The sequence below is a fragment of the Euleptes europaea genome, chromosome 4, assembly GCF_029931775.1.
Source record: "Euleptes europaea isolate rEulEur1 chromosome 4, rEulEur1.hap1, whole genome shotgun sequence".
Lineage (NCBI taxonomy): Eukaryota > Metazoa > Chordata > Lepidosauria > Squamata > Sphaerodactylidae > Euleptes > Euleptes europaea.
In genome coordinates this window covers 28,134,863-28,151,054 of record NC_079315.1, presented here as the reverse complement: position 1 = coordinate 28,151,054, position 16,192 = coordinate 28,134,863, and the positions used below count along the sequence as shown (strand labels likewise).

General features: G+C 46.1%; 1 protein-coding gene across 1 annotated transcript; it reads right to left on the bottom strand.

The window, feature by feature from the left end:
* Positions 1-264: 264 nt before the first annotated feature.
* Positions 265-15,725, bottom strand: SLC46A2 (solute carrier family 46 member 2). Its single transcript, XM_056848955.1, has 4 exons — positions 14,680-15,725; positions 12,132-12,215; positions 10,333-10,489; positions 265-322 (listed from the first exon to the last, which is right to left on the bottom strand). The coding sequence occupies exons 1-4, from the start codon at positions 15,719-15,721 to the stop codon at positions 265-267; spliced, it is 1,341 nt and encodes a 446-aa protein (XP_056704933.1). The 5' UTR covers positions 15,722-15,725.
* Between the last annotated feature and the right edge of the window lie 467 nt (positions 15,726-16,192).

Here is a 16,192-nt window from a genome sequence, read left to right as displayed (position 1 = left end):
AAGTATGGATGAAAAGCAGAATCATCCCTAAGCAGGGCTGTCCTGAGCAAATAACATTAACTCTCCTCAGTATAAACATTCTTCCCTCCACCATCACACACATGAAAATGCTGAGACTGAGTTTAACTCTAACTCAGTGCAACAAATTGAAAATCCAAAAGAGACTTTTCTTTTTCAAGCTGCAGGTCCTCTGGGCCACCCAATCTTGGAACAGGTTCTGCCCCAAATGTCCATTTCTAAAAGGAATGCACACTTTGTTTGTGCTCAGTCAGTTAAAAGCTCCACTGAATCAGATGAGGTGTGTTGCTTGTATGCCACAATACTGCCAAGAGCAGGGGGGAAAAAAGAAACAACATAGAATGAATTTGAACTTGAAAGGGAAACAGTTCAAGCACCTTATTTCAAATGCACACACTCCTCATCTAGGATTGGCCAATGTATAATTCTTGGCAGGCAAATTTGTATCTGCAGAGGTAGCAAAATAAGGAGCGGATGTCTCAGAAACCCACAGTAAATAATGGTTAGACACTGGCTGCCTCTTGGCCGTTTTAGTCCCCCGCCCCCAACACAAATCCCCCAGCTATACTGAAATCTACGTTTATATTAACGTTTTAAGAGGGTACCAGGACAGACTTGTAAATAGCACCTTGCCTGGTTATACCAACCACCAGGTAGGCCTAGGCAGTCAAATGAGATAGTAACAGATGTTGCCAGTTAGCACGATTTGTGAACACAAGGGTATAGGCCAAAATCTCCAGAACCACCAAACAGTCTTCAAGGACAGTCCTGATTAAGACCCAAAGACAGTGTGAGGGCAAGCAGCTTGAACTATAACACTGAGTAGCTGTTGTCATTTCATGGAACCTACACTGATGTCAGTGGAGGCATCCAAAACCTTTACTGTGCCAAGTGCTACTGATGTCTTCCATATCTTGGGGGATCTATAGCATATTCTTAAGTGACCTATGGCATGAAGGACGGAGGGAGGCCTAATCCAGCTGCCTGGGGAGTTCACAATAGGTGAGATGATTAATAACTTCCTCTCTTGTTGGGTTACAGGGGTTGGTGGATAAGTACATGTGTACAAATGCATCCACAGATACCACTGAGAGATAACAGCAATTCTCATTTTTAGTAATTGTGGCCCTATATGCATACAACCACTTGTAGCAGTGTATGTAGAAGTAGAGAAAGAGTGAGCACTGGGACCCCACCTGTGCTCAAGGAGGGTGGCTTGCCATATGATTGTGAAAACAAGGCCACAATGCCATGTCCACAAACTGTGTGTGTGTGTGTGTGTGTGTGTGTTGCCTCTGTCCCCATGTTCAGGAACATTTCCTAAACCAGCAATCATGGGATGGAACCTATGCAGTACAACTTGTAAGCGTGTATGTGCTGTTTCCCCTATTTGGACAAATGTGCTTAATATGGATGTGCTGTTTCCCCTATTTGGACAAATGTGCTTAATATGGGATGGGAATAGCTTGTTGGTTACAGGTGGTAGACTGGCCCAGTGTTCCTGCATGTGTAGGTGTCAGGTCCATGCTACCTACTAGAATACAGGCTCGGGACATATGCAGGCCAGGGGCTGGCTTCCATTCAAGGCCAGAGTCTGGCTGCTTCTCAAGCTCTGATTCTCATGCTCACAAATCCTGTGTACAGTTTCGGTTCCTCTGGTTATCTCAGATATATGATGTTATGGCTTCCCTCCCTGGGAACCACTATCTCAAAGTAACTTCACTGTTTTGTTTTCTCTGCCTAGAATGCTTTTTAACCTGTACCTCGCACACCTAAAGTCATTAGCAGCCTCACCTGCGTGTGAGGCAATCAGCTTCTTTTAATCAGTCTTTTTGCTCCTAATAAAATAGCATTGCTGTCAGGTCTTTGCTACCTTTGGAGGCCAGAGGCTGGCCTCGTGTCAAGGCCAGGTTCTGGCTGCTTGTCAAGGTTTTGTTCTCATGTTGCAAATCCTGTGTACTTTTCGATTCTCTTGTTTATCACAGATGGTATGTCTTCGTTTCTCTGGGAACCATTATCTCGTAGTTACTGCACTGTGGTTTCACTTTGTTTTACTTTTGTGCTTTTATACTGTAACCTACCTGCATAGATCCCATGAGCAGCCTCTCCTGCGTGCGAGGCAGTCAGCTTCTTTTAATCTGTCTTTTTGCTCCTAATAAATTAGCATTGCTTAGGATCACCTGCCTGAGTGTGTCTGTTTATGGGATGCTAGGGATGGACGCCTGAGTTTGACATTAGGCTGCTAATCATCCCTTTTCCTTTTTACCTTTTGTGGATTTTGATGCAATGTTGAGATCCCCGCCATGAGCCATGGCAGCAGAGCAGGGTGATCTCCCGCAATGCCTCCAGGAGGAGGTCGAAGCAGCAGAACGGAGCGTTCCAGAGGAGGACCTCCTACAGTTGCTCCTGAGGGAGGTACGGCTTGCCCAGGACGAAGCCGAGCGGCTCGCAGGGCTGGTGGCCGCACAACATGCCCAGATGATGGATGCCTGAGTCGTCCAGGGGGACGCCTAGCTTCTCACCGGACCGGGAGCCACGCAGCGTGCCCAGGAGGAGGCCAAGTGGCTCGCCCTTCTCTTGGAGGAGGCACAACTCACCCAGGCGGATGCAGAGTGGCTCGCCAGGATGGCAGCCACACAAGGTGCGCACGAGGAGGCCGAGTGGACCGCTGCCAAGGAGCGGCTCGCCGCGCTGGAGGCAGAATAGCGCACCATGTTGGAGGCCAAGCGCAGAACCTAGGGGGACGCCGGAGGGGCTGAGTGTCCCATGAGATACATCTGGGCAGCCAGACGCGGATGTACACAAACCCCTAGGTACCTCGAGACTGGAGGACTTTTATGCACAGCCGGGGAAGAGTGTTCCCCAGACGAGAAGCCTTCCTGGGGGGCTACGCAACGGCAGACTGGCGTTGACAGCCAGGAGGATCCCTGGAGACCTATGTTCCAGGGGATGGACGGTAATGAGGAATGCCAGCGCCTGTCCCATCCGAAACAAGAGTTCGTGAGACAAGTAGTGGGGTGGCGGGGGCGGATAGAGGGACTTTTCCAGGAAGTGGCCGACCTCCGTCGGATGCAGTTAGCACCGCCGCGTCCCCGGCAACTCGCTCCCACCATTGCCCCTGTGCCTGCCATGCTGCAGGGGGCCAGCACTCCATAGGCACCCGCCGCGCCGGGACAACCCGCCGCGCCGGGACAACCAGCCCCCTACCCTCCACCGTCAGCTCCACGGAGGGAGCTGCATGACAACAGCGGAAGATTTTACCCCAGGTGTGTCTATACTTGTGATATAGCAGAAGCTCACACAAAATAAGGTGCAAACCAGTGAGTATTTATTTATAGTACAAAAACAAAAAAACGACAGAGTAACTAGGCTTGTGAACACCAACTCTCCAGAGTTAAATCTTACATATACAGTTCTTCTAGTAGAAAACAGAACCATTCAATCTGAGTGGAGACATTGCTGATAGCAGCATATTCAGCTTCACATGTGGACAATGACACAAATTTCTGTTTTACAGCTTTCCAATGTATTGGTGCATTTCCATAGTAAATTACATACTCAGTGGTGGACCTTGCAAATTCTCTATCCCCCCAACTGGCATCTGCGTAAGCTTTAAGTATACCATCGCCTGCATCTAACCTTAGCTCAAAATTTGTTGCACCTTTAAGATACCTGAGCACACATTTAGCAGCCTTCCAATCTCTTTCTTTTGGTTCCACATTTTGTTTACTCAACATATGGACTGCCATGGTTATATCGGGCCTGGTCCATTTTGAGATGTACAGTAGACTTCCAAGTAAAGATTGGTATAATTGTTTATGTTCAAACATTGGCCCCTCAGGTTCTGTTGCACATTGTGGTGTCATAGGATTGCTAACTACATTTGCTTCAGTCATTTTAAACTTTTGCAACAGTTGTGTTATTTTTGCCTTTTGAGTTAAAGAATATACACCATCTTCAGACCTTGTTACTTCTAGACCGAAGTAACGTTTGACAGGACCTAATTGTTTTAGTTTGAATCTGTTTCCCAGCTTTTGCTGAAACCATGCAACCTCTGATTCATCTTGCACCATGAGACACAGATCATCAACAAAAACTACAAGTACAGACAGTTTGTTGCCATTCTTTTTCACATACAAACAAGGATCTGCTTTGGTATGAGTAAAACCTATTTGTTTTATTTCCTTATCAAGACATTCATTCCAATTATGGGCACTTTGGTGGAGTCCATAAAGAGCACGTTGTAGTTTGAGTACCTGACTTGGTTCCTTCAAAGGAAACCCAGGTATTTGGTTCAAAAACAGATTTTCTTTGAGAGGTGCATTTAGGTAAGCTGTTTCTACATCATAATGGTAAGCTTTTAATTTTTTCAAACTAGCAATGGCAAATGCAAGTTTTACAGTTTCATCTTTGACTGTTGGCGCAAAGATGTCATCGTAATGGATATCTTTTTTCTGATCAAAACCTCTACATACCAGGCGAGTGTTGTATTTTACAACATTATTTTCAGCTACTTTATAAACCCATTTACAACTCAATGGTTTTTCTCCTGGAGGTAAAGTTACTGGCTTGAACACTTTATGTTCTAGCAAGGACTCATATTCCTTTTGCATTGCTGCTTGCCACACCTCCTTCTCACTTTGATCAAGAGTGAGTACCTCATCATATGTTTCAGGTTCGTACACATGACAACATAGATGTGTTTCATCATCAATCCCTAATCTAGCTGGTGGTACTCCCTTATTGCAATGATTGGATCTTTTAGGTTGTGTCTCTGTCTGATTATCTTCCTTTGGCTGTGTTTCAAAACCTTCCTGCTTAGGACTAGGACTAGGACAACTATGTTTGCTGTTTTACAGGCACATCAGATGTTAAAGGAACTAAAGCAACTTCCTTTGTTTCACCATGAACCCTTCCCCAGCCTTCATTCTCATTTATACTAGCTGAACGGCTAAAGGTGATTGTATTGTTAGGATCAGAGAATCTATAACTTTTGGTACCTGTTTCATAACCCAGAAACAATAATTTCTTTGATCCTTTGCCACTTTCCCTTCATTTGGAGACAGGAATGCTGACCCAACTGGTCCTTCGCCAGACTCTCAAATGACTCAGTGATGTTTTTTTGTTATAGAGCAATTGGTAAGGTATTCCTTGACAACCTTCAGAATACACTCTGTTGGCAATGTAGCATGCCACCTTTACAGCTTCTGCCCAATAGCTAATTTTCAATTTAGCATCAGCAAGAAGACTGCTCATGATGTTTTGCAAAATGACTGCATGACGTTCAGCCATGGAATTCTCTTGTGGAACCCCTGGGTTTGCAAGACGGTGTTGTATGCCCTTTTTTTGTAACCAGCTTTTAAACACATTTGACATAAATTCTCCCCCTCTGTCTGTCTGGAAGCTACAGACTGAGGTGCCAAATTGACGTTCCACCCTTGCTACCCAGTATTTGATTGTTTGAAACACCTGGAACTTGTGTTTCATGGGAAAAACCCAATGAAATTTTGTAAAATCATCGACCAGAATCAAAAAATATCTATTCCCTGATATACTTTCTGGAAAGTTTCCTACAACATCTGAATGCACTAATTCAAAAGGCCGTTTGGTGTCAATGTTACTTTTCTTTGGAATTGGATATGCCTTCGCTTTTGTCTGTCTGCATATTTGGCAATTAAGATACAGAGAACATTTACTAACGCTACAAGTATCCCCAAGAATGTCTAGAGTTTTCTTTATTGTGGAAAATGCCACATATCCTAGACGTCTATGTAACAAATGAATGCAGTTGTAATGAATATTTACAGTGTCCACATTCTCAGCATGATCACATTCATTAGTAACTTTATACACATTATTTTTCTTTACACCCCTAAGCATTTTTACATCATTTTTTAATTTAAAACATTCATTTTTGTTGAATTTGACTTCAAAACCTGCTTGTGTTAAAGAGGAGACACTAAGCAAATTGTTTTCAAGACCCTGTACACACAAGACATTCTCAAAAGTGTGTTTAAGAGCCCCAAAAGTTAGTTTGCCCTGACAAGAGGTAGGTAACCTGTGTCCATCTGCCATACATACTTGCCTTGTAGACACAGGGTGACATCTTCCAGACAGTCTTCGCTATTGCAAAAATGTTGAGACTCCCCACTATTGACTAACCAGTCCACAGAAAATTTGGGGGACTCTGTGAGCTGCACTAAGGAGACTTGCCAAAAAGACTTGGCCAGTGCTTTCCCTCTGCCTCTCTTCTCCCTCCTCTCTGGGCAGTCGCGACAAAGATGTGTAGACGATCCACATTCATAACACCTGCGTACTCCCAAGGCTTTTTCCAGCTGCTTGCTGAAACTGGAACCACTGCCTTTGCTGCTGCTGGGCGACTCCTCTACAGCTGCTGTTTGCTTGCTTCCACAGGCTCCCTGCTGGACGGTCTGAAGAGAAACCGCAGTCTCTTTCTGGTGAAGAGAATGGTCCATCAAAAGACCCGTTATATACTCCCAGGTTAACTTGCCAAAATCACATGTCTCCAGGGAGGTCACGAGCACATCAAAGCTTGGTTCCAGGGAACTCAGCAACAGGAAAACCTTATCAGCCACCTCAAAATACATCGCATGTAATTCCAAGTCACGGAAAATGCCAGCCAGACGATTTATGTGATCTGCCACAGACTGACCTGGCTGCTGAACAGTTCTGTAAAGTCTCTTGGGTAAAGGCAGCATCGACCCAGCCGAGTCTCACTGATAGATGGCTTGTAAAACTCTCCAAGCGTCTCGAGCAAAACTACATACCCGAGTTGTGAGTCATTCACTGTTAACACGATAGCAGCCAGCGCTTTGGTGTCAGCCTTTTCCTCCTCAGGAGTCTTCGGTCGGCTTTCAATCATCGTTCACAGCTCCTCTCTTTTAAGACAATGTTCCATGCGGACCGACCAGACCGCATAGTTTGAGGAGTTTAGTTTCTCCATTGGCAAGACTGCACCTGGCTGAGCCATTTTCAGGCAGCGTCTGCTGTTTTTTCTGAGCTTTGCTGAAATACAAAACCTTCAGCTCTGCAGCTCCTTCTGGCACACAGCAGCACACTCACTTCCCTCACTGAGCTGTTACTCACGAGTAGGCCTGGGCCCATAACCCTGACAACAGAGGAAGATTTTACCCCAGGCATGTCTATACTCATGATATAGCAGAAACTCACACAAAATAAGGTGCAAACCAGTGAGTATTTATTTATAGTACAAAAACAAAAAACCGACAGAGTAACTAGCATTGTGAACACCAACTCTCCAGAGTTAAATCTTACATATGTACACTTCTTAAATACATGTATATAGCCAATCACAATACAAATTCAATTAGTGCTTACATCAGCCCAGTACAGTTGATCTTAATTGGATAATTGGTAACTTCCCTTACTGAGCACTTTACAGCATTTGACAGCTGTCTGACTAGATCACTGAGATCTGAACATATGATCCTGAGCACAAACATTTCCTACATGATACTGCGAGTCTTGATTGACGGTTCAGGAGAAAGGCTTCCCTACTTTTTACTACAAGTAAATGGCTTCATGAGGGAGCAGGGGGATACCTTCGTTTCGGAGGAGAGCCGTGAGCGTTACGTGGCTTCGCTGCTGGAGGGAGAAGCAGCGAGCTGGGTGGTCCAGCAGTTCAACCTTCATTCCCGCGCTCTGTGCTCCCTGGATGGTTTCATGTTGGCGCTTAGACAGCACTTTGAGGACCCTTTGCAGAGTGAGAGGGCCAAGACGGCTCTCCTTCAGCTTCGCCAGGGAACCAAGACGGTGATGCAGTATGGAGGTGAATTTCGATTGCTTGCTAGTAAAGTGGTGGACTGGAGCGAAGCCACCCATGTGCAGTATTTCCGAGAAGGACTAAATTAGGAAATTCTTCGCTGTGCCTTTATGCAAAGTGACCCTCCTGATCTGGAGGGGTGGATTTTACTGGCGATGGAAGTGGAGAATCACCAGCAGCTCTTGAACTTATCAAGGGAGCACAAGGCGCTAGGTTCGAGGCCGCGACCCCCAAAGAGGGCGGTCGACTCGACAACGGAGCGAGCGAAACGTCTCCGGAGTGGAGCGTGTCTGGTGTGTGGCGGTATGGGACACTTTGCTGCTGCTTGCCCTTCCCGCCCCGAGGGACCTCTGACCACTCCGCACCTGACCAAGGAGGAGGCGGCTCCACCTGAAGGCAGAGAGCGCCGCAAGAGTTCCACACATGGAAGGCGAGGGCCCTCCACACTCAACCTCACCCTACCCGGCAGAGAGGACCAGGGCACAACACCACCCAATCCAACGGGATCACGGATTACAAATGGGATCGGGTCGAGCCCCGACAACTCATCAGCATCTGAAAGCACCGCTAATGCTCTGCCAGACAAAATGACTTTGAAGGAGGGTTTCTGGTTCAAGGACACTAAACTGTATATTCCTGCATCCCTGCGGAGGGAGGTGATGGATCGGGCCCATGGTTCTCAAGTAGCGGGTCATTTTGGTTTTGTAAAAACTTTACATTTACTCCGCAGGCAATTTTGGTGGCCAGGAATGAGAACGGACTTGGACTCTTTTATTCGTAGCTGTCCCACTTGCGCCACTGCCAAACGGGTGATGAGAAAACAACCCGGACTATTGAAACCTTCGGAAATGCCCTTGGGCCCTTGGGAAGTTATTGCCATGGACTTTATAACAGATCTTCCCCCCAGTCGGAGGAAAACTGTACTTTGGATGGTTACAGATCTGTTCTCCAAACAGGTGCACTTGGTTCCTTGCACGGGGCTGCCCACAGCCCAAAAGTTGGCCCGATTGTTTGTGTCACATGTTTTCAAATATCACTCATTTCCGCGCAAGGTGATTTCCGACCATGGGGTCCGATTTGTGGCTACGTTTTGGGGTGTTTTCTCAAGCTAGTGGGGGTGGAACAGGGTTTATCTAGTGCATATCATCCCCAAACCGATGGACAAACTGAACGTGTCAATTCTATGTTAGAATACTATTTGCATTGCTATGTAAATTACCACCAAGACGATTGGGTGGATTTACTGCCTTTTGCTGAGTAAGCCTACAACAATGCCGCACACCAGTCCACAGGTTTCATGCCTGTTTCAAGTGGTATATGGTAAAGAATTTGGGCCCTTTGGTAACGTGGATCTCTCAGGGGAGGAGGGGTCCACCGAGGAGGCAGACTGGGCGAAAGTGGTAAGAGACACCTGGCTGTGGTTACAAAAGACTCTTGAACGTGCCAAAAACAAGTACAAAGCACAGGCAGATAAGCATCGTTCCCCAGGTTGGAACTTTGAGGTGGGGGACCAGGTTTACCTGTCCACAAGAAACCTGTGTTCCTAAAGCCCATGCAAAAAACTGAATCAAAAGTACGTGGGACCCTTCTCAAGCTCACGGCTCATAAATGAGGTCACAGTGGAACTCAGTCTTCCTAAGTCCCTGAGGGGAATTCATCCAGTTTTCCATGTCAGTCTTTTAAAGAAACATGTACCCTCTCCAGAGTGGCATCCCAAAGCCCCTCCCGAAGTCCCGGTGCTGGTGGGGGGGAAAGAACATTTTGAAGTGTTGAGGATCCTCAATTCCCGTATCCGAAAGGGGGTGCTCTATTATCTGGTTCATTGGAAACATTTGGGTCCGGGTCATGACGAGAGGGTGGCTAAGCACGTGGCAGCCCCCTGACTGGTTCGCCAGTTCCACGCAGCCTACCTCGACAAACCTCACCTGGTTGGGCGAAGCGAGCGGGGGCCCTGGGGGGGGGCAGAATGTCAGGTCTTTGCTACCTTTGGAGGCCTGTGGCTGGCTTCCTGTCAAGGTCAGGTTCTGTCTGCTTGTCAAGGTTTTGTTCTCAAGCTGCAAATCCTGTGTACTGTTTCGATTCTCCTGTTTATCATTAATGTGCCCGTGTTATGTCTTTGTTTCTCTGGGAACCGTTATCTCGTAGTTACTGCACTGTGGTTTCACTTTGTTTTACTTTTGTGCCTAGAATGCTTTTATACTGTAACCTACCTGCATAGACCCCATGAGCAGCCTCTCCTGCATGCAAGGCAGTCTGCTTCTTTTAATCTGTCTTTTTGCTCCTAATAAATTAGCGTTGCTTAGGATCACCTGCCTGAGCATGTCTGTTTATGGGATGCTAGGGATGGACGCCTGAGTCCGACAATTGTTTAGGATCACCTGCCTGGGCGTGCGTGCTTTTTGGGATGTTAGGGACAGATGCCTGAGTCTGACAGTAGGTTCTGTCTGTGCGTCTGTCACATGTACAGGACTAGAATCTCAGAGTCATAGGTTCCCCTTTCCCTTGCTTACCTGATAGGGATGAGGCTTAAGCAACTTATGCCACAAGCCAAGAGGAAGCAGAACCCACCGAACCAGTCCAATGTGCTTTGATAGATTTTATTAAAGATTGTTGATGTCACAACCCCTGTGACCACCAGTGCCAGCTGCAGGAGAACAAACACTTTCCCTGGAAACAAGAGTGGAAGGAAAATAAAGTAAGCAGACCTTAGAACTACTTCAACCATTAACTCCTTATTGCCTGAATCTCTTATTTGTTTAAATGAAGAGATTGAACGCTGGTTCACAGCAAGCAAAAGAGCCTCTAGATAATTAGGAGGCTCTTTCCTTGACCCTCTTTTGAGTTGTGGAAAGTGATCTTATAAATATTTGTGGTTTTATTGCATCAGCTACATAGAGAGGGGTGGAGTCCTAGATTTATTGCCACACAAAATAGTAGTGCATATCTAAAACTCCCAAAAAACTTGTGCCATTAGCAATGAAGCAATTTCTTACCTAGTTTTGGGTATTAGTCATTCTGTAAACAGGCTCTTGATGAAGACACTCGGAGCCATATATTTCCTTACTATGACTAGCACAATTAACAAAACAGTTCTGGAAAGCCCTATGCTACAATCTTGCTACATTTCACCTGACCAGTTTGGCAAGGAAGTATCACAGCCTATGAGCTAAAAAAAAAACCCTTTGAGTTTAGAATTATATCCTCATCGTTAAAGCAACAGAATCACCTGTAACCTTTAAGACCCACACAGAGATTGGATAAGTGTGAAATCAGGCTACTGTACAGAGTTCCCATCTTACACATGATGTTAACTGTGTGGGGAAGGCATGAGGCTGGTATTAAGTGCCTTCAGAAAAAGGATGATTTCTGCTTTGGATGATTGTTTACCAAAGCTTGAATTATTATCAGCTGTTTGATTTTTCATTATTTTTGTTGGCTCCCTTTTGGGGGAAGGAGTTGGAGGGTGAGGTAGAAATGCTTATGCAAGGAATAATAATGACATCAAAACTTGTGCTAGAGAGTGGTGCATGTATGAACCAGGTCTAGGAGGTCTACTCTTTTGGAACATCTTTACAGGTAAGTCAGGAACGAAAAATTAGACCGGTTCTCCTGCTTTGCTTGTTGTAGGGTTCCATTCCACAGACTCAAAGGATAGAAAGTAGTCTGTAAAAAATGCCTAATCTGAATTAAATCAGTTACTTAACTTCCCTGCATTTATAGCACCTCAGTATTCCAGGTATATTCTAGCACCAGCTGCATATTTATACTCCCTAGAAAAGAAAACACATAGGAGGGCCTATACACTGGCCAGATGTGCAGCCCTACCATCTGCCATATTAGAAGGGAGATTTAAGAAGATCCCCAGGGTGAAGAGACTTTGCCCGTGTAACACAGGGGAGCTGGAAACCATTGAGCACGTATTTTTTTTTAGATGTCCCCACTACAAGTCAGCCCGCTTCAATATTATTGACCCTTTGATTAGGGAAATGGGCTCTGGTGAGGAGGGCGAATGGACCAAAAGGCTTCTGCTGGGAGACAGCTCACCAATCACCACCCAGGTTGCAAAATATTGTGCAGTAGCAATGAAGCTACGTCGCCTTAATGTACTTCCTTAATCTGTGGAAATGTAAAATTGGGTGATTCCTAATTTTGTTGGCCTTGGTTGTAAACATCTACTCTGTATGGCCAGTTTCTGTTTTACCTGGCATACTAGCCACAAATAAAATTTATTTAATTACTTAACTTCTCTCTGTCTGTCTTATTTTCTTTTTGCACTTAAAGACTCCCTTGAAAGCAGCCACTTACTTACCATAAGAGGAACCTTCTACATGTTTGGATAACACAGATCTGATGGTTGGCAACGGAATGAGGGCAAACAACATAACAACACGAGCTGCAACAAAAGAGAACAGACACAGTTCACCAACCTTCCAATGTGTGACGGGAATATGAAAGCATAAGCTATATACTGGAGGCCTCCGCATCAAATCTTGCCACGGCTGGGAACTTGAGGGACCTCAGGCAAGTGACTCTCAGTGAAGGGCAGATGGTGAATTTCAAATGGCCTGGCAACATGCCTAGTGGAACAGCTCCTACAGTACTGCAAGGGCCACTCAGCTCACACCCAGCCAGCAGCTCCAAAAATGCCCAACAATGGTTACACAGATGGGCTGACATGGATCATTGTTGGCGCTTGACCCTGGGCAACCAGCAGTCCTCTCGGGTAAAAAAAAGGCCCAATCCGCCCCTGCTGTCTGCCTCTCCTTCCAACCTGTAACATCCAAGGTGGCATTAATTACTAACTGCTGCTTTGTTGATACTGCACCTGGAGAAAATAGCCGCTTTGGATCCTATGGCACTGAAGTCCCTCCCCAAACCCTGCCCTCCTCAGGCTCTGCCCCAAAAACCTCCCATTCAAATACTTGCTAGGGTTGACCCTGTTCAGCTTCTGAGATCTGACTAGATCAGACTAGCCTGGGCTATCCAGGTCAGAGGCCTTTGGCCCCACACAATAAATGCTACCCATCAGTTCTGCAGGAAAATTGCCACTCTCTATGAAAGCTTGCTGGGTGACCTTGGGCCAGTCACACACTGTCACAGGGTTTTCGTGAGGATAAAATGAGGTAAGCCACTTTGGATCCCCAACAGGAGAATGGCAAAATATAAATGAAGCAAATAATATAAATAATAATTCCTTGATGGATTCCCATTGAAAAATACATATTTAGGATCATCTCTGATGAGATGGTTGCTCTGTTCATGGTGGCTCCTCTGTGATGGTTGTTTTACACATCCAAACTACCCCTTAAGCTGACATGCATCAAATGATGAATGTGTAGGATTGCCAACCTCCAGGTGGAGGCAGAAGATCTCCTGGGATTACAACTGATCTCCAGGCGACAGAGATCAGCTCACCTTGAGAAAATGGCTGCTTTGGAAGATGGACTATATGGCATTATCCCCCATTGAAGGCTGTCCCCTCCCCAAACCCTGCCCTCCTCAGACTCCACCCCCAAAATATTCAGGTATTTCCAGGTATTTCCCAACCCGGAGCTGTCTACCCTATGCATATTTGAAGCAGTCAATGTTTGACAAAGTCTGTTTGATCAAAGCATTGCTTGATTTAAAACTAAGCAGTCTTTTCCCTAATGCCGCATTTTTTAAACAGAAATATTCTTTGTAAATGAAGATTACAATGTCATTTGCCATCTGCAATTTTGCAAACTTGCCTGTTGCTGATAAACTACCTCTAACTGAGAGACCTTTCTGTACAGGGAAGAATAGTCTATTGATTGCAATCAAAAAGATGGGCAAAAAAAATGGGCCCTGCACAGATACAGAAAAAGCAAAGAATGGATTGCAGAGTTCAGCTTGCTAGGAACCTTAGCTTCCATTTTTTGTGGGGGGCGAGTTTCTAGCCCTTATGATTGTATCAATGTGTTTGGAAAGGTGAGATCTCTGGTAGCATTGGTTGTTGTTGTGGATGAGCCTGAAGTGGCTCTTTCCATCTCCATGTGATGAGCAGAAATAGAATAAATAAGCAATGTAGCATTGATAGATGAACAGAGTATATTACTTTGCATAATTTATGCATGAATCACTGTGCAATCATAAACAGAGTTATGCCCTTCTAATCCCATTGACTTTAATGGGCATCAATTTTTTTTTTGCCTATTTATGGGGTTTTCAAGGCAAGAGACATTCAGAGGTGGTTTGCCATTAACTGCCTCTCCATAGCGACCCTGGAATTTCTTGGTGGTCTCCCATCCAAATACTGGCCAGGGCCAACCCAGCTTACCTTCTGACATGATTGGACTACCCTTAGCTATCCAGGTCAGGGCAGAATCTTAGGTCTTTTATGCATGGCTCTTTCACTCGTGGGTCACCCCTCCGACAGCTTTGGGTCTTTGTATTGAATATGTATGCCATTTCCGACTGTCAGAGGTTCCCTCCCTCTCCCCCTTCGTTTCCCCGCATTTTGCCCGTGTTTTCTGAGACCAGTTTTATCTCGAATTTGAAAACATAGGCAAAACGTGGAGATACACAGAGTTTTGTGTTTTGGAGAGCGAGGCGACTTCTGACGGTTGGAAACGGTATGCATAATCAACACAAAGACCCGAAGTCATCAGAGGGGAGACCACGAGTGAAACAGCCATGCATAAAAGGCCTTAGCTTGCTTTATGTTATCTTGATGAGAGCATGCACATCCCTGGTTTTAGAGGGCACAGGATACCAAGTGCCCCAAATGTTCGGGAACCCACCATAAGATGTCCTCAGTTTTCCAATGGAAGTTCAGGACAGAAAGGTAAGAAACAAACACCGATTGAGCAAGAGGAGGACTAGAGGACTAGACTTACCAATGTAAAACAGGTATGTCCATCGCACAAAAGCCAAGATGAAGATGCCTGCAGCAAAAGACAGGATCCCTATCATGATCATAGTGGTGTCTCTTAAAAACTTGGAGAACACAAAGACACCCAGGAAGCTGGTGATAAAGACCATGTAGCCAGCAGCATAGGAATATCCGATATATTCTGGTCCCCAGCTGAGGGGCTTTTTAAGCAAAAAGAGTGGCAGCACATCTATGGCTCCTGCCACGGCTAAGTCATACACGACGGCCCCCACAAAGAGCATGGCAATGATGAGCTTAGAAGGTACTAGAGTGTGTGGAGGCTCCATTTTTCGGAAGACCAAATCTCCTTTGTCATCAGCCGGCTTGCTGTCGGGATGCTCCGTGTCCGTGGAAACAGTTGGGCGAGAACCAGCAGGTTTGGGGACTGTCAGGACAAACAGACTGTAGAAAAGACAAAAAGCATATAAAGCAATGCTGGAAGAAACCAGCACTGTGCCCTGCTGGTAACCAAGGCGGAAAGTGACAAAGAGGTGTCCGGATGCTACGCTCCCCAGGAAGCCAGCTATGCCATAGATGAGCTCAATAACAATGAGGCGCAGTGATCTCCTACTCTCCGAGGAGCCCAGAGATGCCACAGCCATGACACTGGCCCAGTAAGTGGTAAACCCTCCACTCAGACCATGTAAGACAGCTGCCCCAAACATCACCTCGATCGGCCATGGCAGCAGGATCAAAAGGAGCAGGAAGGTTCGGGAGAGTAAATAGCCAAGGAGGGGTACGCAGATGGAGATCTTCCTGTCCTTCACATCGCCCAGCCTAGCCAGCCCATAAGCTGACAGCAGTGGGGTCAGGCCTTGGAGGAGGTTGTAGATGATGTAGAAGTTGGAGATGGCTTTCTGTTGTGCACCTTCGCCGGCATTTACAGAGGACACGTTAGTGTGGTTGTAGTAATTCTTCACAACCAACAGAAGCCCAGTGTCGTAGAAAGAGCTGGCGAGCTGAGCCGCAGCAACCACAGGCTCTATCCAGGTTCTCATCTCCATCATGCCAACCCTGGTAGCTGGGAGTTGGTGTTTGTTCAGCCGCTTGTTAAGGACAGGAAGGAAGGTTGGAGGCAGGCCAGGATTTGTTTCTCTCAGTCATAAAATCTCAACTGGCTTCATTCAGCACAGAAGCAGAGAGGAGCTCAAGTCAGAGTCGGCTTTGTTGATCTCTGCGTCCTTCCAACAATTGAAGGCGCCATTCTCTGATCTCTCTGTCTCTCTGTCTCTCTCTCCCCTTCTCAGTCTCAGGTTGCTTTTCTGTGCCTGAAGCCACACCTACATGTTGTTGCTCTTCCTGGTATGTCTTCAAGAGGTCACATGGCCTTGCCTGGGGGAATTCCCCAATCTCGTTTTTTGAGGAATTGAAAGTAGTCTGGTCAGTTTTTCTTCCATTCAGTTGTGCACCCTTGGGAAGCATGCCCTGGGCTGTGTTTGTAAGATGAGGCCGCCTGGTACAAGAATCAACCAGAGCAG